The sequence below is a fragment of the Trematomus bernacchii genome, unplaced genomic scaffold (assembly GCF_902827165.1).
Source record: "Trematomus bernacchii unplaced genomic scaffold, fTreBer1.1, whole genome shotgun sequence".
Lineage (NCBI taxonomy): Eukaryota > Metazoa > Chordata > Actinopteri > Perciformes > Nototheniidae > Trematomus > Trematomus bernacchii.
In genome coordinates, this window is record NW_022987739.1 from 23,746,729 (window position 1) to 23,768,129 (window position 21,401).

At 44.9% G+C, this 21,401-nt stretch overlaps 1 protein-coding gene and 1 pseudogene across 1 annotated transcript; one reads left to right on the top strand and one right to left on the bottom strand.

Annotated features, from left to right (window-relative positions):
- The window catches only part of LOC117495161, a 527,883-nt pseudogene that overhangs the window by 167,354 nt on the left and 339,128 nt on the right, over positions 1-21,401 (top strand).
- Positions 6,847-9,600, bottom strand: LOC117495805. The gene is made up of 7 exons (XM_034147338.1): positions 9,584-9,600; positions 9,364-9,481; positions 9,060-9,151; positions 8,854-8,968; positions 8,372-8,641; positions 8,068-8,226; positions 6,847-7,973 (listed from the first exon to the last, which is right to left on the bottom strand). Exons 2-7 carry the CDS (start codon positions 9,374-9,376, stop codon positions 7,768-7,770), a joined length of 855 nt encoding a protein of 284 aa, XP_034003229.1. The 5' UTR covers positions 9,377-9,481; positions 9,584-9,600; the 3' UTR covers positions 6,847-7,767.

The window sequence follows — 21,401 nt, forward strand, 5'->3', positions numbered from 1 at the left end:
AGCCTTACCGCCGCCCCCCAAGGGGTCGGGGGGCTAGGCCCTGAAGTCCCTGGGCCGGTCGTCGGCTGCTTTTCCCAGCAGCAGCTCAGCTACTGGGCTGCCTGTACTACCGACCCTTGGGTGGTTTCCACCCTAACCCAGGGATACGAATTGCAGTTTCGACACCGGCCCCTAGCCTTCGGCCGGGTCAAGATGACAGTTGTCAGCGACCCGGCGAAGGCCTTAGCTCTGGCCCAAGAGCTGTCCGTCCTCTTGGCCAAGGGCGCAATCGAGCCAGTGGACCCCCTGCTTCAGTCCGGGGGGTTCTACTCGGCGTACTTTCTGGTGAGCAAGAAAGTCGGCGGATTTCGTCCAGTACTGGACCTCAGAGGAATCAACAGATTCCTGAGGGTGCTGCCCTTCCACATGCTGACCACAGCAGACACCCTCCGTGTTGTCACACAGGGGGAGTGGTTCACAACCGTGGACTTAAGGGACGCCTACTTCCACGTGCCGATTGCGGCCCACCACCGGAAGTTCCTGAGGTTTGCCTTTCAGGACCAGCATTATCAGTCGGTCGCCATGAGGGCTTGCCTAACACCTCGTCGTGTGGACGACATTTCCCACCTTCTCCCCCTCTTCAGGCTGGGCAAGAATGTGCCTTACATTCAGTTCCTCCGGCTCTTGGGCAGACGGACGGCTGCCTCAGCCGTTGTGCCCTTAGGTCTGCTGTCGCTGCGCCCTATGCAGATATGGCTGAACAGCCTTCACTTGGACGCCAAGTGGCACAGGCACAGGAGGGTCAGGGTGTCGCGCCAGTGCCTTCACTCTCTGTCACGCTGGAGAAACAGGGCCTATCTTCTGATGGGAGCGCCCATGGGTGCCATCCCATCCCGCCGGGAGACTGTCACCGTAGATGCATGTCTCTCAGGGTGGGGTGCTGTGTGGCAGGGCAGGACTGTTCAGGGTCTGTGGTCCGCCCAGGAAGGTGCATATCACATCAACGTGCTAGAGCTTCGCGCTGTGCTGCTTGCGCTCAGGCACTTTTTACCCCAACTGACGGACAGGCATGTGCTTGTTCGTTCGGACAACATGTCCGCGGTTTCCCAGATCAACCACCAGGGGGGCACCAGGTCCGCACAGCTGCTCCGGGTTTCACAGAGCCTCTTGTCTTGGGCGTCTCCCCCCTTGGCCAGCCTGCGGGCAGTCTTTCTACCAGGGGACCAAAATCAGGTGGCAGATTTCCTCTCTCGGCACAAACCTCCACCAGGGGAGTGGAGGCTTCACCCAGAAGTGGTGGGGACAATCTGGAGCCTTTTCGGCAGGGCCGAGGTGGACCTCTTTGCCTCGGAGGAGTCGAGGCACTGCCCCCTCTGGTTCTCCTGGGCAGAGGTGACCAGCCCAATGGGGCAGGATGCTCTGGCACACGACTGGCCAGACAGTCTCCTGTACGCCTTCCCGCCGCAGCCGCTGTTATTACAGACACTTCAGAGGGTCCTTACTCAGGGGCACAGGCTCCTTCTGGTCGCCCCCCGCTGGCCGGGGAGAGTTTGGTTCCCGCTGCTACGCAGTCTCTGCTGCGGCCCACCATGGCGCCTCCCCGACAGGAAGGACCTTCTGTCACAGCTCAGGGGTCAGATCTGGCATCCCGACCCTCACCGCCTCCAGCTCTGGGCTTGGCCTCTGCAGGGCCCAACCCACTGTTGAGCGCTTTTTCGGCATCGGTCAGGGAAACTATCCTGAATGCCAGAGCACCATCCACTCGAGCACAGTACGAGTGCAAATGGAAGCTCTTCTCCCACTGGTGTTTGGGTAAGGCTGAGAATCCGGGGCATTGCTCTGTGGCCACCATTCTGGAGTTCCTGCAGTCCCTTCTGGATAGTGGACGTTCTCACTCCACTTTGAAGGTATATACGGCTGCTATCTCTGCCCAACATGTCGAGGTCGACGGCGCCACGGTGGGGCGCCACAGGTCGGTGTCCCTCTTCCTGAGGGGGGCCTTACGGCATCGTCCCCCTAGTACCCCGAGGGCTCCGGCTTGGGACCTGCCCCTAGTGCTAGATTGATTGATTGATTGAAAAGTTTATTAACAGCTTGTATATTGGGTACAGTACAGTACAGCTCAAAACATACAATTGTTAAGGGGATGCAGACCAGAGAAAGACTTTCGTCTTGTTTACATCAGGGTCCCCCATTTCCAATTCATCATATCCCTACGATGCCCTATCATCTCCTCCCTTCGAGCCCCTGGCCCATGTAGGGCTTAAGTGGCTGTCCATTTCTGCTTGCCATAACCTCAGGGAAGCGAGTTGGGGAGTTGCATGCCCTCTCCGTGAGCGATACATGCCTGAGGTGGAACTCCGATGGCTCGGGTGTTGCCCTCTGGCCGAATGTGGCGTTCCTGCCCAAGGTGCTTCCACTTGCCCACTCCAATCGGCCCATCCAGCTGGCATGCTTTAACGTCCCACAGGAGAGCCGCACGCCCGAGTTGCTGTGCCCTGTGCGTGCCCTGAGAGCGTATGTCGATGCTACGGCCTGTGTACGGCAGTCAGAGCAGCTCTTCGTTTGCCACGGCGGCATTAGGAAGGGTTGTGCTCTCTCCAAGCAGCGGCTGTCCCACTGGGTTGTCGATACAATCGCACATGCCTATGGGGCCAGTGGCCGCCCCCTGCCATCAGGGGTGAGATGCCACTCTACAAGGAGCGTCTCAACGTCTTGGGCCGCCCTGAGAGGAGTGCCCCTGGAGACCATCTGCGCCGCGGCGTCTTGGGCGTCTTCCGGCACATTCTCCAGGTTCTACCGGGTCAATGTCGCCACTCCCCATCCTTTGGGCGTGGTCCTGTTGCCAAGCTCCGCTGCTTCCAGCTAGGTGAGTATTTGGTTTCTTCATGACATGGTTGGTATAAGTCATCCAGTGCTAAAAGCACCGCCTCTGGCGGTCAGTAGGGACGAAATAGAACGATAGTTACGTCTGTAACTACGGTTCTATGAGTCCCGGATGACCGCCAGAGTTTCCTGTCACTCAGAATTCTTGTGTGCTCGCGAGAAGATTCTGGGAACAGATCCTCTGATGACACGGGCTGATATAGCCGGTGTCACGTGGGTCACAGGTGACTTTGTTGATATTGGTACTCGTACTGCGCATGCGCACGATGGACATATCCAGTGCTAAAAGCACCAACATCTATATTGATTCTGACTTTCCTAAATCCACAGGATGACAGGTTTATCATTACTTTGAGAAAAAAGATGATTAATTTAACCCTTTTAGAAGGGAAGATATGGTCATTTGTTCTGGGAATGTCATTTTCGAGCCTGAGACCTGAAAAACAGGCTCAGGGCTTAAAAGGTTAATATTTCTGTCCATTTCATGTCATGCCTTTCAGCAAAGAGAAGAAGTGAAAATTCGCTGGACACCATGCTCCGAGTGGTAAGTTTTTCCTTAATGACCATACATGTATGTGTTGTACTGGAAGCAAAGGGTTTATACACTGATACAGTAGGCTCATCTCAATTGAATACTTTTGTATTGTATGTTGTTATGTAATTTGTCCAACAGAAGAGAGACACAAATCACTAACATTATATTAGTTATGCTACCCGTACCCGTGCTGTGGGTCTACCACACATGCATCACAAACCACAAGTAAGAACTGTACGTTATTATTTTATAATCAAAACATTATTATAGAATTTGTAAGTATATTTCACACACTTTAATGTTTTTATAGAGTTCGATCTCCTCATTCGTTTAAGAGATTTAATATATTTTACTCTTAATGAAGCATTTAAAACATTTAATGACTCTGATCCTCCTTTAACGGTAAGATCAGCTGCAGTGAGCAGAGGCTGTGCAGCTGGGGGCGGAGCTCTGATGTGCGAGTAGTGTGCTCTCGTGTATCCTACCTTTCGTCTCCTCTGGAAGCCTCCTCCCTCACCCCTCCTCGACTCCTCCGTTTGCGTTGAAGCGATTGTGACGTCCTTCAACATGGCGTGTCTTGATTGATTTCCGGGTCAAGTCCCGGAGGAGGGGGAGAGAGGAGTCGAAGAGGGATATTGAGCTGAACCTAATGTTTCAAATCCTATTTTAAATTGACTTACTTGCCTGATTAAGCATCAGAAATATATATAGCATGACATATTAATAATTATTCAACTGTTCTTTATGTGTGTTTTGCAATGGCAAGGACTGGGAGGACACATGGGAGCCTGCCCAACACTATAGCAGCTCAAAATAATAACACACACACACACAGACACAGACACACACATACACACACACACACACACACACACACACACACACACACACACACACACACACACACACACACACACAATACGTTTTTTCAATAAATTGTTTCAATAAATTGTTGTTTCTGTTGTGTATTTTTTGTACAATTATTTCTCAATAGGGTAAAGCCTTTTAAAATGTTTGGTATGTTAATGCAAATGTGACAATCATTATTTTCGGGCTGCCTCAGTCTTAAAACACAAGATAGATATCAATTTTTGTTATGGTCTTCTGTATATGTCATGAATAATACTGGTACAATTTGAATTTGCCCCAAAACGTGGAAATGCAGACCAGATCTTCTAAATGCCAGGGACCGGAACATCAGGAGCATCTCTAAAAGACGATATGTGACAGTCCTGCAGCAACGGACCATATGAAAAACATTATGTTAAAACCTAGAAACTTATTCTAAACCTATTATCAAAGTATTCACCTGAAATGTAGCACAATTTGGCTCCTGTTAAAAGTACTATTTGAAAATGTAGATTTGTCAGGTCAACATGTGACTTATCTGGTTTGCTATAACAGTTTTACTCCCCAGTTGAACTGTATTTGACAATCATTAAATTCACAAACATAATTTGGGAAATAAATCAAAGACAATAGTGTAAATAAGAAAGGTTTAGTTTTTGAAACTTGTAATGGGGACGTTGATACATTAACTGTCAGCAAGTACATTTCTGTCATATTTAGAAGATAGGAAAAAAAGTGAATAAGTATTCTCTCTAAGGTCGATTGATTTTACAGTGATATTTGCATTACTCAACTCAAAAACACATGATTACACAACATTGATTGGTTTAAATTGTGTGCAATGATTTTGTGTTTTTTCCCCTTCGATTCGGAGATATTTTTTTCTGAGTTTCGGATGGCAGAAGACACTACACTACCTATAATCCTCAGCTATAATACACAGGAACATGTAAAACATGCAATTTATTGTTACTTTGTAATTCTACTCCACCACAATTCAGAGGTTAACCTGGTATTTTTAGTCCACCACATTTATTTTAGTTACTTTGCAGATTCTGATTAATGATGTGAAATATAAACAACCCTTAAATCAGACTTTAGTTACACCTGAGTAAAATTCAGTGAAGGTGATTGTCAAGTGCCAACAATCAGGCGAGATATTTGATAGTTGGTGCTTGAGAAGACTAAACATTTATCTGCAGATCCCTATAAAGTATATTCATTACTCGTTATTCTCTAATCGTTCATTAAAGACTGTATGAAATGGCTATTTGGCACATCCCTTTCAAGATGTTCTAAGGTTTATTGACATATCATATACACAACTACGGTGTAGTTATGCAATGAATGACAAACTTCGCAGGTTCGTCAACAGTGCATTACAAGAGATCTATCAATATGTGTGTACCTCCACCATTAAACAGTCATATTCTGCACATTTCTTATACTATCTACATACATCTTATAAGAGTATAATTAATATGTAATATCAGTTAAAATAAGTGCTTAAACGTAGTTAACATTGCAGGAAAGTTGATTGTCAAGTCCCAAAACAAATTATGCAATATATTAGAATTTAAGTACTTTGTCAGGCTTAATATTTATCTGTAGATTTACCAAAGCTTTTTGCTTACATGTATTTAAAAGAAGACCTTAACTTAAAGTATTATTTAATGTTTTAATAAAGCCTGATTAGTTTGTCTGATTTGCACATCCTCCTATTAATATCTGTGTACATCCGGCACTAAACTTTTATTGTAGAGATCACTTACAGTAGCCTATCTTCTTGATATTTTCTATTCTATATTTCTATCATTGACCTTCTACTTTCCCCCTATTTGTATGTACTCTTAATATTTAAATGTTTTCATCAAATGTAACCCATTCAACAAAACATGCAGCAGAGATTAGCAACACAACCTTACCGGCATTGCAATGACTGTAAACGTGTAATAACGTGCTTTAACCACTAGGGGAATAATACAGACGTATAAAGTACACATGGTATTCAATGCTATCAAAAACACATTATGTTAATTTACATATCTAACTACCATTATCAAGCTACATATGGACTATATGAGGCTTATGCATTGTACCAGGTGTAGGCTAATTATGTAGGCTAAGTCAAAAACAGGCAACTGATGAGGTGTTTGAAAGGTCATTTATGAGGATCAAACAAATGAGGTACACAGAATACAATGCCATTTTATCTGTTTTATTATTAGTGTAGGACAGATATGTATATATAACACCTGAAGATGTTTTATTCATGTTAGTCATTACTTTTAATACTAGTTGAACATTACATTTTTACATTTGTATGTTTAAAAAAACAATATGTTTCTAGTTATTGTGCTTTTTATCATGTTTTTAATTATTGTTTTATTATTGTACTCCCATTGTGTTATTTAATATTGTAGTTATTGCCTGTACAGCACTTTGGTCAACTGAAGGTTGTTTTAAATGTGATATATACAGGATATAGCTATATTATTGCACATATTTTAAAACATCAGACAAAAAGGTTTATCCGCCCCCTCATGGTGCTAATCAGTATGTGTGTTTGCTAAACAGAGATACAAACAGAACATGAGTGAACAGTCAAAACAATTTTTATCAACTTTATTGTTATGGGACCTTGTTTACATAGTGTTTCAGAGTAGACATGTAATAACATCTGAATAAAATTAAATTATAGAAAATGCCTTCAACAGCATATCAACAACCTGAAGAATAACTGACTGGACATACATATTAAGACATTAAGAAATGTGTTGTTTTTTTTTGTCGGAGGACCGCAGCTGACGAGAGGGGGTGTAGGGCTGAAGGAGGTCAGAGATGTATGCAGGGGCTAGGGAGTGGAGAGATGTGTAGGTTAGCAGGAGGAGTTTGTACTGGATGCGTGACTTGACCGGGAGCCAGTGAAGGTGGAGGAGGGTGGGCGTGATGTGTTGCCAGGGCTTAGTGCGGGTGAGGAGCCTGGCTGCAGAGTTCTGGACGTACTGGAGCCTGTCCAGGGCTTTGCAGGTGACCCTGAACAGAACTCCATTGCAGGAGTCCAGGCGTGAGGAGATGAAGGTATGTATTAATGTTTCTGCAACGGGGTCGGAGGGCCGGAGTCTGGAGATGTTTCGAAGGTGAAAAAAAGCAGTTTTGACAGTAGACCTGATGTGGGAGTTGAAGGTGAGGCTAGAGTCCAGAGTGACGCCCAGGCTGGATGGAGCAGCCATCGACGGTGAGGAGCAGATCTCCAACCTTCCGGAGCAGTGTTTTTGGGGCCACAACCATGAGCTCTGTTTTGTTTTTGTTGAGTTTCAGTAGGTTTGTTGACATCCAGGTTTGGATGTTGCGGAGGCAGTTGACTAGTGACAGTGGGGGTAGCTGGGATGATGGATTGGTACTGATGTAGAGTTGGGTGTCGTCGGCATAGGAGTGGAAGTTGAGACCATGTTGGCGGAGTATTTCACAGAGGGGGAGCATGTAGATGTTAAATAGAAGGTAGTCTGGAGGGGGCTTCACCGTGTGTCATCAGAGCTGTCAGAGTCGCAGTCAGAAGACTCATCTGAAAGACTTTGCAAGAAGCTGATGGTCTCTGCTCCAGTCAAAAGCTGCAGATAGCATCGTCTAGTATGAGTCTTAATTTCTCCGATGTCGTGCTGCTTTTTCCTAAACATGCTCTGGAGACCTTTCATCCCGTCTTCGCTCAGGCCCAATGGTGAATCTTAAATGTATAAGATAAAGACAATATTAGTTACTTCATCACCTATCAGTGATGTGTAAAGTCATGCAAAGTAAAAATGTAATATATACTGTACTTTGCATGCAGGACATCTCTTTCAGGGAATCACTGCGGGTTGAAAGGACCTTCCAGTGGTGGTTCATTTCTGTGACGAGAATCTTCTTCTCCTCCTGTAGTCTCTTCACTGCCATGACAAGGTCGAATGCTCTTCTCTTTGTCCTGAGGTCGAAAGAGTCTGGAAAGCATTTTTGACAAAACATGAATTAATGTGTATGAAAGATCAACATTCAAAGAATCTATGAAGTCTTAAATAGATTTATATATCAGACATGAAGGTTTTCCACATTTGCTGTGAGCATTCAGCAGACTGGTGTACTTACCACTGTTTGGTAGCTGCCATGGCCAAGCTTTCTCCACAGACAGAATGGCTTCGAGGCACAGCGCTTCTGTGCTTGGAACCATTGAGTTGTATTTCTCAACTGGTGCTGTCAGGACCCCTTTCTCATCCCTGATCTTGCGGCGGATCCGGGAACGACCTTTGTTGCTGTCTGTGTCTTTGTAGAGACGCTGCGAAAGTCTCTTGACACTTACTGTCAGCATTTCGATCTTGCTGGCCAAGGCAGCAGCATCCCTTGGGTTGTTTGTTGTTGCTTTTTAGAGGAAATAGGTGTATTAAGCACAGTAATTCACAATAACAGTGACATTTGATCAAATGTTTTAATATTATTTTATTACATATGCTTCATGAAAAATAAGTAATGCAAATGTCAATAGAGGGTTATCACTAATTCTGAAAATTAAAAATAAATTGATAAATCATGACTACAAAAAAGTTGAAAAACGTCATTAAGATTGTCCTCACTTTCTGCCCACTCATTCACATCTCTGACCCAGTCTTCCAGCTGCTTTTCAGTCACTGCCAACTCAGCCTTCATGGACTCCAGGTTCTGCAATTGCTTTTCCAGAGCTTTTGTGGTCTACAAACGTCAAACAATTAAAGACAAGTAAATACAGAAATCTACATTTAGGCTGCAGCCACAAATAATTCTTCTAAAACTATGTTATTACCTTCAGATATCTGCGGGACAGTGAGGTGGCCAAGTTGCTGACTTGTTGCTGATTCCAGCGCATGGCCATCAGCGTCAGCATGTCTGTACGTCCTGCAAAAGAGAATATCACATTATTACTATTCCTCTTACTTCTTATACTGTAACTGGGCTTTATACTATATTGCCATCCTAAATGGTGTTCTATGGTCATAACCGTCAATGAGCTTTTATGAGTTTGTGTTGTTGGTGTAATTTGTTAGTGTAATCTGTGCCTTTCTGAACATTTTTTGAAAACTGACAGTAAAGGTTCTATCGTAACTCACCTGCTTTTGACATGTGTTTTGTGGTCACTGCTATCCGAGAGAGGAAGGCATTGACCTGTTCCACCTCCTCCCCTAGGGTTAGTCCAGCCCCCTCTTGATATGCCCCACTCCATTTCACCTGTTTAAAATATATTCAAAAGTACGACTCGTTACAACTTGTCACTATTCACAAGGAGGTTTTTACATAAAGTGATTGTGTCACATGGTAACAATTCCTTACTTCACATTTGAAGTCATGCGCTTTGGCATGAAACACTGAGAGAAAGGCTTCATGTCGAGAAGATGCTGAAGCTCTGGACAGCTTTTTGTGATTCTCTGGAGGTAGGGCCAATATTTGCAGGTCACATCCATGCAAAAGAACATACTACTGGCCAGCTTTTTCTGTAGGTACAGGGGATAAGCAAAGATTTCTCCCCTGTACATATTGAGAGCACAGAGGAGCACTCCATGTCGACGGACGGCAAGCTCTAGTCCCTCCTCATTCAGCTTGCCGGCTGATTTTTGGGAGGTCTCTCTGGCTGCCGACCACTGTCCTCCACAAACATCTCTTCCGGAGACCTAATATATAAAAATGTATTGATGAAAATGGTGCAAAGACTAACCTAACCAAACCCTTCATTAGGATATTATATTATATTATACATAATTAGAGTCTGCAATATTACATGTTTGGTTGTGGTGTGTATATAGTCCACAAATCTTGAGACGTCTTCATCCCTGACTATAAAGACACCGTCAAAGATGGCCTGTTCCGCAGATCTAAATAAATCAAAGGAGCAATGTATGACATCTCAGATTATAAGGTTGATTGGTTCACATCAAGATACTTTTGTTTCGTTATTTGTTCAAATACTGTGACATTATATATTTTCTATAGTACCTAGCTGCATTCTTGAAACGGTAATGCTTGCGGTTTCCATCCACGGAAACTGCAAGCATATCAGGGCTACACGCAGGACAGGTGAAGGGCTCCTCCTTGCACATGATGTCCACCTCATAACGCACAGCCTCCCACTCAAAGAAACTTTTGATGAAGCTGTCAGTTGAGATCTTCCCAGTCTATAACAAAATAAGGACATCAACAGATAATTATATGTCAAAATAAATTATAAATTATAAGGACACAGCTTACAATTTGTACAATACAAATAGATCAAAAAGGACAAGTAACTTCAATACTCACACGGCCGAAGCGCAACGTTCGCTGATCTAGCATCCTTAAATATGGCTGAAAGGATAGTCCAGGTGCAGCCATTTTCATTTCTTCAAATGAGAAGAAAACATCTGTGTCATAAATGGTGGCGAAGTGAAGGGTAGCTGGCCAGTAGTCACTCCGAAGAAGGTCGTCAACCCCAGTCGTCCATGTCGCAGCGCATGCTTCACAAGCCAACTCTGGCATGCTTAGCTCATGTCGTCCTTGAAAAACAGACACGGTGTTTTTAATACATTTGGTATTCTTTACTCAATACCCATGTTAAGGTTTAATAGACAAGCTATCCCACATGTGCGGGTCTTTGAGAAGGGTTGGATATTATCAAGAAGAAACTTCAATAACATCTATCTTAAGAAACAAGACAAACATTCTTCCCATTCTTACCATTCATTGTGATCACAGTCACAGTCTTTCCTGGCTTGAGGCTCAATGACTCTGATGCACAACCACAGATTTTGTCCGGGATCTCCACAGGTACAAACCGTACTGGAAAAAAATTCAAATGGGAATTAAAAATAATTTGTCTCTTTTGAGAAATACAACATTGTTATGTGACATATTTAGGATTTAACTTTACATCAGAACATTAAGAAGAGACTTAAGCACACTGCTGGGAATTAACACAGAGATGTTGAGGAAGCTCACATTTTCAAAATGAAGTTCTCAACAAGTCCAGCAAGAAAATGTACATTCACAAACCAGAACTTACCACAGGAGCAAAGGGCCATATTTAGTACATGTGTTGTTGGGGCCAATGGCTGAAAGTAACCTGCAGTAGTAGCATCTCTGTTGTGGAGGGGGTGTCTGGTGTGCATGCTGACATCACAGTCAGCACAGAAGAAGGGATGTGGTCGGCAATCCCGGCACCGGACAACAGACGTTTTGCTCCAACACTGTTGGCAAATGTGTGTTCCCACATTTGCTTGGGCCACTACGCTGTTAACCAGATGTGGTCTCGCTGCCCTCCAGCTCTCTGAAAAAAAACTTTTTCGAGTGCTCCAGTTGGTCGATGCCAGCAGAGAAGCACTTGGGGTTTGTGCTACCACCTCATCTCCTGTAGTATCGCTCAGAGACTGCTGGAGATCTCGTAGAAACCCCTCTGTTAAAATGGTACAATAAAGTCCAAAGCACAATGATTAGTTTTCTTTAAAACATACTGGATGGAGTGGTTTTGAAAGCTGTAACTACTGTGTTCTTAATTCTAGCAAATTATGAAGTTTAGAAATGAAGTACGTATCACATAAAGATACAAGTATGAATATGTGTTTCGGGCTAACCAGACCAAATGAAGTACATACCAACAGTCTCTGGAGCGATAGCTGGAGCAAAGACCAGATCACAGTCAGGGTCAGGAGCATCAACGGGGGGATCAGTGTTACGACTGCAGCCAGCTATATCAGAAAAAACATTTATTTGATACCATTAAATTGTACTACTTTTCCCTTACCAAGAGTTATGTTTTCATTCATTTCATATACTCAAGTGCCTAGAAATATATATCTTATACTGACCCTGATTTGAGACATTCCGGGTTGAACGTGGTCTTGCAAAGTCAAGTCAAAATCAAGTTTCCCTCACTGTCTCTCTTCTTCCAGCACATCATTGACACTGCTGGCACTGCTGTTGCTGCTGCTGCTGCTGCTGCTGTTGCTGCTTCCACTTTACAAAGCAAATCATCAGCACTCCGTAGGTCATCCCTTAACCCTTTCTGCTCAACCAGCTCATCTGCGCTTCTCAGGAGATCCTCAAGATCAGAATCACTCATTATAGTGAAGAGACACAGACAGAGACACAGAAGAAAGACTGACAACAGAGTTAGACAGAGAAAGAAATAGAGAGATAGGAAGAGACTATCAAGTACAACACAGCAAGGACAGTTTAACAAGACAGACTTGGCTCTTAAAAGTGCCTTTGGGTTGTTTGGAGTTTGGAAAAACAAAGGGTTGTTTTTTTGGAGAACAAATTGCAGGATCTGTTGAGAGAAAACAACATAATTTAGAAACTCAAAAATAAACAAACAATGCCAGTGTAATTGTTGTTGTTTACAATTTTCTACTTGGCTAATAACCAATTAATGCTTACTACTGTTGTCATTAAAGGTATTTTCACACCATCGCACAGCAAAATCACTGCCACCAGTCATTTAAATAAGTAATTTGTACAAAAATTATAAAAGTATTATTACTATTAATACTAAAAACACATGTATACAAAGTATTATTAATAGATTTACGATTCGAAAATGATAAAAGCAGAGTAGACATGTGGAGATTATCCGGCTGAACAAAACGTGATCCGTCTCTTAAATGTGTGTCAACCACAGACCTTATTTCGAGCTATTTTCCAAAATCCTATGGAGAAATTGCAGTGCGTTTTCTAGCTAGCTAGCTCAGGCGAGTTCATTTGTTATATTTAGGTAATACCCTAGTAGACATGTGGAGATTATCCGGCTGAACAAAACGTGATCCGTCTCTTAAATGTGTGTCAACCACAGACCTTATTTCGAGCTATTTTCCAAAATCCTATGGAGAAATTGCAGTGCGTTTTCTAGCTAGCTAGCTAGCAAGCTAGCTCAGGCGAGTTCATTTGTTATATTTAGGTAATACCCTATATTATTTAGTTACTATACCCCTCAGAAAGGTGCCAGTAACAACATTGGCGCCGATTCGATTATTATTATTATTATTCGTGGCTAAGTTTATTGTATTTCCTATAACTATGTGTTACCCATGCTCTTACCTTGATTCTGAAGAACTGCGACTCTCTCATCCAGGTTTGGTCACGTAAAGTGCAAAGGTATGCCGTCTTTACGACGGTACCTGAGGATTGTGGGTAATGTAATCACAAAGCGGACAGAAGTCGTCACAACAATAGCTGGGGATTGTGGGTAGTGTAGTGTCTTCGGCCATCCAAAACTCAAAACTACTTGTTTCTCAGAATTGAAGGGGAAAACGTGACAAAAGCATTGTACACTAAAACCTATCAATGTCGTTTCATTAACAAGGATAATCTGGTGTTTTTGAGTTAATGAGTAGTGCAGATATCACCTATTTATGTTTCATCCAATCACAGAGCTTGTTGACTTATCACAAGGTTTTGTCGCAAAGCGGACAGAAGTCATCACAACAATAGCTGGGGATTGTGGGTAGTGTAGTCTCTTTGGCGCTCCACATTTCAGAGAAAACAAGTTGTCTCAGAATTGAAGGGGAAAAACACAAAAGCATTGTACACAATTTAAACCAATCAATGTTGTGTAATTAACAAGGATAATCTGGTGTTTTTGAGTTGATGAGTAGTGCAGATATCACTGTAAAATCAATCGACAGTAAGGAGAATACTTACTTCCGGGTGTACAATTCTCCGTTATCCAATGGGAATGGACGCTCACATTGCCTTTAACAGCTGCCCACACAAACGAATGCCGTGCTTCCCTAAGCGTCAAATACCGCCGCCGATGGGAATGCATTGCAATCAGTTGAAAGCTCTTTGCATCTGTTTATGACGCTGAAGGAGCCTCGGCGCGTCACAACTGGATGTCATCCAGTACCGGCCCACACAGCCATGGATCCGTGCACCAGTACCGGCCCACACAGCCATGGTTCCGTGCTCCATTACCTGGCTCACACAGCCAGGGTCCAGGCTTCTGTTCCGTGCCCAGCAGCCATGGTCACTGCTCCAGAACCGGACCTTACAGTCATGTTTCCGTGTTCCAGTGCCGGCCCACACAGTCATGGTACCGTGCTCCAGTACCATCCCACACAGCCATGGTTCCGTGTTCCGGTTCAGTGCCCAGCAGCCATGGTGCCTGCTCCAGTACCGGCCCACACAGTCATGGTTCCGGCTCCAGAACCGGCCCACACAGCCATGGTTCCAGCCCCAGTTCTGGCCCCAGCAGCCATGGTTCCGGCCCCAGTTCTGGCCCCAGCAGCCATGGTTCCGGCCCCAGTTCTGGCCCCAGCAACCATGGTTCCGGCCCCAGTTCTGGCCCCAGCAGCCATGGTTCCAGCCTCAGTCCTGGCCCCAGCAGCCATGGTTCCGGCCCCAGTTCCGGCCCCAGCAGCCATGGTTCCGGCTCCAGTTTCGGCTCCAGTACTGGCTCCCCGGCCGACGCCAGCCCCCCGTGTTATGTCAGTGGTTCGGCCCACTCCACCCCCTCTTGTCCTGTCGGTGGTCCGGCCCACTCCAGCTCCCCGTGTCCTGTCGACGTACAGGCCGACTCCAGCACCTCGTCTCCTGTTGGCTCTCCAGCCGACGCCAGCTCCCCGTGTCCTGTCGGCGTTCCGGCTGACTCCAGCTCCCCGTGTCCTGTCGGCGTACAACCCGACACAAGTCCCACAGGTCCCGCCGACTACTCTTCTGCCGGGGGTCCTGCCAACCCTATGTCCTGTGCCGTTGGAGGTCCCGCCGACTACTGTTCTGCCGGGGGTCCTGCCAACCCTCCTGTGCCGTTGGAGATCCCGCCAACTACTGTTCTGCCGGGGGTCCTGCCTTCTCCATGTCCTATGGCGTTGGGGGTTCCGCTGAGGGTCCTGCCAACTCCACGTCCAGTATCGTTGGGGGTCCTGCCGACACCTGTTCCGCTGAGGGTCTTGCCAACCCCATGTCCTGTCCCGTTGGGGGTCCCGCCGACTACTGCTCCGCCGGATTTCCTGCCAACACCAGATCCTGTCCTGTTGGGGGTTCCGCCGACACCAGATCCTGTCCTGTTGGGGGTCCCGCCGACAACTGCTCCGCCGGATTTCCTGCCAACACCAGATCCTGTCCTGTTGGGGGTCCCGCCGACACCTGCTCCGCCGGGTTTCCTGCCTACACCATATCCTGTCCTGTTGGGGGTCCCGCCGACACGTGGTCCGCCGGGTTTCCTGTCAACACCATATCCTGTCCTGTTGGGGGTTCCGCCGACACGTGCTACGCCGGGGGTCCTGCCAGCTCCATGTTCTGTTCCTTTGGGGGTCCTGCCGACACCTGTCCCGCCAGGGGTCCTGCCAGCTACATGTTCTGTTCCGTTGGGGGTCCCGCCGACACCTGTCCCGCCGGGGGTCCTGCCAACTCTGTGTCCTGTCCTGTTGGAGGTCCCGCCGACACCTGTTCTCCCGGGGGTCCTGCCAACTCTGTATCCTGTCCTGTTGGGGGTCCCGCCGACACCTGTTCTGCCGGGGGCCCTGCCAACTCTGTGTCCTGTCCTGTTGGAGGTCCCGCCGACACCTGTTCCACCGGGGGTCCTGCCAACTCTGTGTCCTGTTCCGTTGGGGGTCCAGTTGACACCAGCCCTTGCTCCATCCGGGGTCCCATTGACACCAGCCCATGTCATGTCCAGGATCCCGTCTACGCCTGCCCCGTCGGCTCCGGTTCCTGTCCGGCCGACACTGGGTCCTGCCCGGCCTCCGGAGCTGTCCCGTCATGGCCTTCCTGCCCGTCCTCCAGAGCTGTCCCGTCACCGCCTTCTTGTTCGCCCTCGAGCCTGGCCCCCTGAGTGCCGCGGCCTTCACCATCGAGCCCGGCCCCCTGACTCTTCCAGCCGCTGCCTTCGCCCTCGAGCCCGGCCCCCTGACTCTTCCAGCCGCTGCCTTCGCCCTCAAGCCCGGCCCCCTGATTTTCCCAGCCGTGGCCTTCGCCCTCGAGCCCGGCCTCCTGACTCTTCCAGCCGCTGCCTTCGCTCTCATGCCCGGCCCCCTGAGTTCACCCGCTGTGGTCTTTGCCCCTTTTTGAACTCTGCCTTGCCCCCGGGCCGTCCTCCCCAGACCCCCTCCTTGATCTCTGCCTTGCCCCCGGGCCGTCCGCCCGAGACCCCTTCCGGGTCCTCCGCTGTGCCTCTGGGCTGTCGATCCAGACCCGTCCTCCGGACCCCCTCCACCCACCCTTTTGGAAATGTTAGACTTTTTGGGACGTCTGGAATCCGTCCCTTGAGGGGGGGGTTCTGTCACGGTTTTGGATTGTTTTCATTTTCCACCTTTTTATTTTGAAATGTTTTCCTCCTTGTGTCTTGTCTGATCCTTCTTCCTGTCGTTAGTTTCCCTGGTGTGTCTGATTGTCTGATTGTGTTCACCTGTTGCCCTTGTGTTTCTGCCTCCCTTACCCCAGCTGTGTCTTGTCTTGTGATTACCCCTCTCTGTATTTAGTCTTGTCTTCCCCTGTGTGCCTTGTCGGTTCATTGTCTCTCTTGTCTCCCTCCATGTTGGTCACGGTCAGTTTTTGTGCTACCTATGTGTTTCATGCCATGTTTTTGGCCTCCGTTATCCAATGGGAATGGACGCTCACATTGCTCTTTGGGTCCGTAATACAATAAAGGGGACATGATCAAATAGGAATATAATTATCTTTTAAATAACGTTAACTAAAGGGAACAATCTATTTGACACAGCTGAAGCTCTGGCCTTCCTTAAAAACTAACTAATTTAATAAAAATCACAGTTGTATTACACACAATGGACTGTTTTTTGAGAATAACAATTGGTAAATAATGCACCATAAAAATTATTATGAATACAAATTAAAAAAAGAAGCCTCCCGTGAGTTACTACAAGCTATAAAGTAGATTTTAAAAACGTTTTATAGAATAAAAGCTCACTGCGGGACGTTGTAGAAATGTGTGTGTGCACCACGACAAAGGAGCCTCATTCACTTTACATTGGGGTTGTAAATGTAGCAGAGTGCGTGACTCCACCACGCACTGCGGTGTTAAGGAGTCGTGGTGGAGTCACCAGAGGTGGGGACTCGAGTCACATGACTTGACTCGAGTCCGACTCGAGTCGCATATTTTTGGACATGAGACTTGCTTGACTAACATTGATAAAAGACTTGACTTGACTTTGACTTGGTATTCATGACTTGAGACTTGACTTAAGCTTGAGACAGATGACTTGAAAGGACTTGACTTTTTAAAATTAAATATTTGCGTTTGTTTTTGTATTGAGATATTACTTTAGTTTTTTCGAAATGTGATTGGGTGATTATAGCGCCATGCGTGCAAACCTGGCAACCCACTAGTAGGCAGGAGTGTCAGTTAACATGGCAGCGGCTAGCGTTACTCCAAAAATAGTCAAGTTTGGATTCAAGGATTATGTTGTAGATGACGCTAATAAGAAGAGAACAGTGGTATGCAGGGTCTGCAGTATAAAGATCGGTGACAGGACCACCACAACATCCAACTTCATTCGTCACTACAAAAAAACCCACAGAGAAAGGTGCGTGAATGTGTTGTGTTAGCTAGAAAGCTAACGTTAAGTTTAAGCTACGTTAGACTTGGTTTCAAATCGATTAAGCATTGCAAAGAGAAGCCAACACGGTAAATTAACACTAGAACCGCCAAGGGATTCATTTTGACTAACCCTGATACTGACGGGCTGTCAGGAGAGGGAGAGAGAGGGAGGGAAAGAGATGCCTCGTTTATTTCCCCTGTGTTATTATCAGAAGTTACTGTAAACTTTTGAATCATGTAGTTCATCTACTTTTAGTAGTTTGTTTAAATCTTGTAATTATGTTGTTTTTGTTTGTAGAAGTGCATCATTCCTTGATTTATTGTAAAATTAATCTGAACGTTTTGATCTGTTATGATGATAAACTGAAGCAATTTCAAAATTAACCCAATTAAGTGAGTTTTAAATCATCCTACTTAGTTTATAAGGAAATTATGAAGAGGAACAAATTAAATGATTTGAAAATGATATCTATGTAGGTGCTGACGCTGTTGGCGGTTCTAGTGTTAACATACATTTAAATTAAATATGTGTAATGGCAAATGCCATATATGATTTTCTTACCTGGAATTCTGCCTTTTTGAACAGACTTTTTGATTGAGTCCTAGCTATATTGTCTGCAGTTCTAGGATTAATCTAATATGATTGTCATCGGTCTAAATTAGATTTCAAATGATTAACTGTGTATGTAATGAAGATCATAGTGTGGGTTGAATCTATTTTCATAACCAGTTATGAACCACTGATTTAAATGTGGAAACTGAAAAAATTCATCAGAATTTGGTATGACTTGACTTGACTTGCTTGACCTGAGCAATGACTTGACTTGACTTGCTTGACTCTCATCACAGTGACTTGGGACTTGCTTGATACTTGTAGGTCAAGACTTGAGACTTGCTCATGACTTGCACATGTAGGACTTACTCCCACCTCTGGGAGTCACGCATTCTGGTGAGACCAGGTTGCACACTTCACTATGAATCCAGAACAATATGGAGGACAGAACATGACATAAGTATAAAAAAATAAAAAAATAAATGTGTAAATAAATGTATGAAGAAATACAGGAATAAATAAATAAACACGGAAATAAATAAATGAGGAAATACATAAATAAATAAATATGGAAATAAATACATGAATCTATAAATAAACGAATAAAAGTCAAAAATAAAACAGAACACACGTTATTATATATCTTTAATATATTTCTAAATTTACGGTCACTTACATTTATTTATTTATGTATTTCTGTGTCCGTATGCTAATGAGGTGGGCGGTCCTAACCTCTGTCTGAAGCAGGATTGGTTACAGGAGTGTGATCATTTCTGGCAGATTGGGCTCTACTTCTAACGCCTGGCTGACAGCGCTGATTCGAATGTAGGAGGAGCATTACTGTTTAGCCCTTATCTTTATACATCCATGGTTTATCCACAGTTGTAATTGTTGACAATTCAAATTTACTCAGGTTTATTTATGGTTATTGGTTTAAGAGCCATTGGAGATCATTGGAGATCAATAGGCGCGTTCACACCAAGTACTTTGCCGTATTTAGTGCCCCGGCACTCAGTGCCCCGGCACTTATTACCCTAGGGCATTTAGTACAGATCGCGTTCACACCGGAATAAATTCCCTGAGGGAAGATTACGCAAATGAAACGCTGACGTCACTTCGTCTTCTTCTGCTTTGGGTTTACTGGCAGGCCGCAAACAACTTCACGGTGTATACTGCCACCCGGAGTCCCCGGCCGGAAGTCCCTGGAGTTGGGGACTGGCTTCAGTAGAAGCTGCTGGGAGTCCCACCCTTCCGAGTAAATCGCCAGAACGCCGACACCTCCTCATCTCCACCGCTCCCATGTTTTATTTTGTGTTGCCATAAGTTAGTCTCTCTGCGTTTGTGCGCTGGGCGAATGCTAATGCGAGGATAATAAAATGGCGGCTCTACAAAACATTTCAGAGTTGTACGGGGCGTGGTTTGCAATTCGCCCAGCCAATCAGAACTGGGGCACTTTTTTCCCCCAGGAAAGTACCATCTCTCAGCAAGCACTAAAAATGGGGGTAAAAAATCCCGAGATTAAGTGCTCTTTTTGGTGTGAACGCGACATAAGGGGTACTAACGGGACTAAACGTGAAAAGTACGGTGAAAAGTACTCCGGTGTGAACGCGGCTATTAGCGGACCATTTAGAGAATGGAGAACCAAAAGACTATGTCCAGTTTCGTGTGGAACAATGTATTGAGGACTTGCCCCCAAATGTTATTGAAGCACACGTTCGTTACTGCGGTCACCTCAGCCGTCTCTCGCGTTTGCTTGGTCTAATGAGCAGCTCTTCATTTTTGAGTGCACGATTTATCGCGCCTTTACGGTAATCGCTGAGAAGCGGCACTGTACAAGAGTAAAAGAATGCATGTTTTTTCTGCTTTCTTTTTCAGAGCATGATACAAATCATTTTTACCATAAGTTCTTAATAAAACGGACACTGTTGGAGTCAGTCCTAGTTTGACTGCTACCAACAATAAAATTAAGTAATTTTACTGTGTACTTTTTGGGTAATACTCTCTCAAATTCTCCTCCTGAGAACAAAATCATGCCACTTCTGCTAAACCCAATCTGTCAGAAATGATCACACTCCTGTAACCAATCATGCTTCAGACTGAGGTTAGGACCGCCCACCTCATTAGCATACGGACACAGAAATACTTAAATAAATACATTTAAGTGACCGTAAATGTAGAAATATATTAACCTGTTAAGCCCTGAGCCTGTTTTTCAGGTCTCAGGCTTGAAAATGACATTCCCAGAACAAATGACCATATCTTCCCTTCTAAAAGGGTTAAATTAATAATCTTTTTTCTCAAAGTAATGATAAACCTGTGAGTTGGATGTAGAAAAGTCAGAACAATATAGATGTTTTTTATTTTAAAGAAAATTCAGATTTTACATAGTAAAAAACTGTAAATTAGACATGTCCGTCCAAAAATTATTTTTTACTTATAGTGAAAACTACCCTTGGATGATGGGTTAGTAAACTAAAAGCTTTAGGAATCCAAAGTACAACATATAATAAGTACCCTGTATCAAGATTGATGCAAAACAAGTGACATTTGACCTTTTTAAAGAGGTTTAGCCAAAAACACAGCGGACTTCTAAACAATGATCACCCGCAACTTGGAAGAAATAAAGTTGGGTTTTATGAGTTCTAATATTGCAATGCAAACCCATGATGTAATGACAGTAATTAAGAATAATTTAGTCATTGAATGCTCATTTCAGTAGATTTAATCAAACAAAACATAAACATATTGAACATGGCCTCAAGACTGTAACCTCTTCACATTCTGTTGAAATAGTCAATTACTAGCCATATCTTACACATTGCTGTTTTGAATCATTAATATGTGGATGACAGTTGAACTGGATGATGTAACATTTATGCCATCTGCTGGAAAGAAGACGTATTGCTCTGTTGGCGTTGTTTAGACAACAAAAACAGAGTGAAGCTCTCATTTCATAAACAATCTTTGAGTACAGACACCGTCCTGCAGAGAGCACACAACCCAACACGCTTTTGGTCTAGCATCACTTAACAAAACGTTTGCATTGAGACACTAAGACTAGCTGGTCCCTTGTA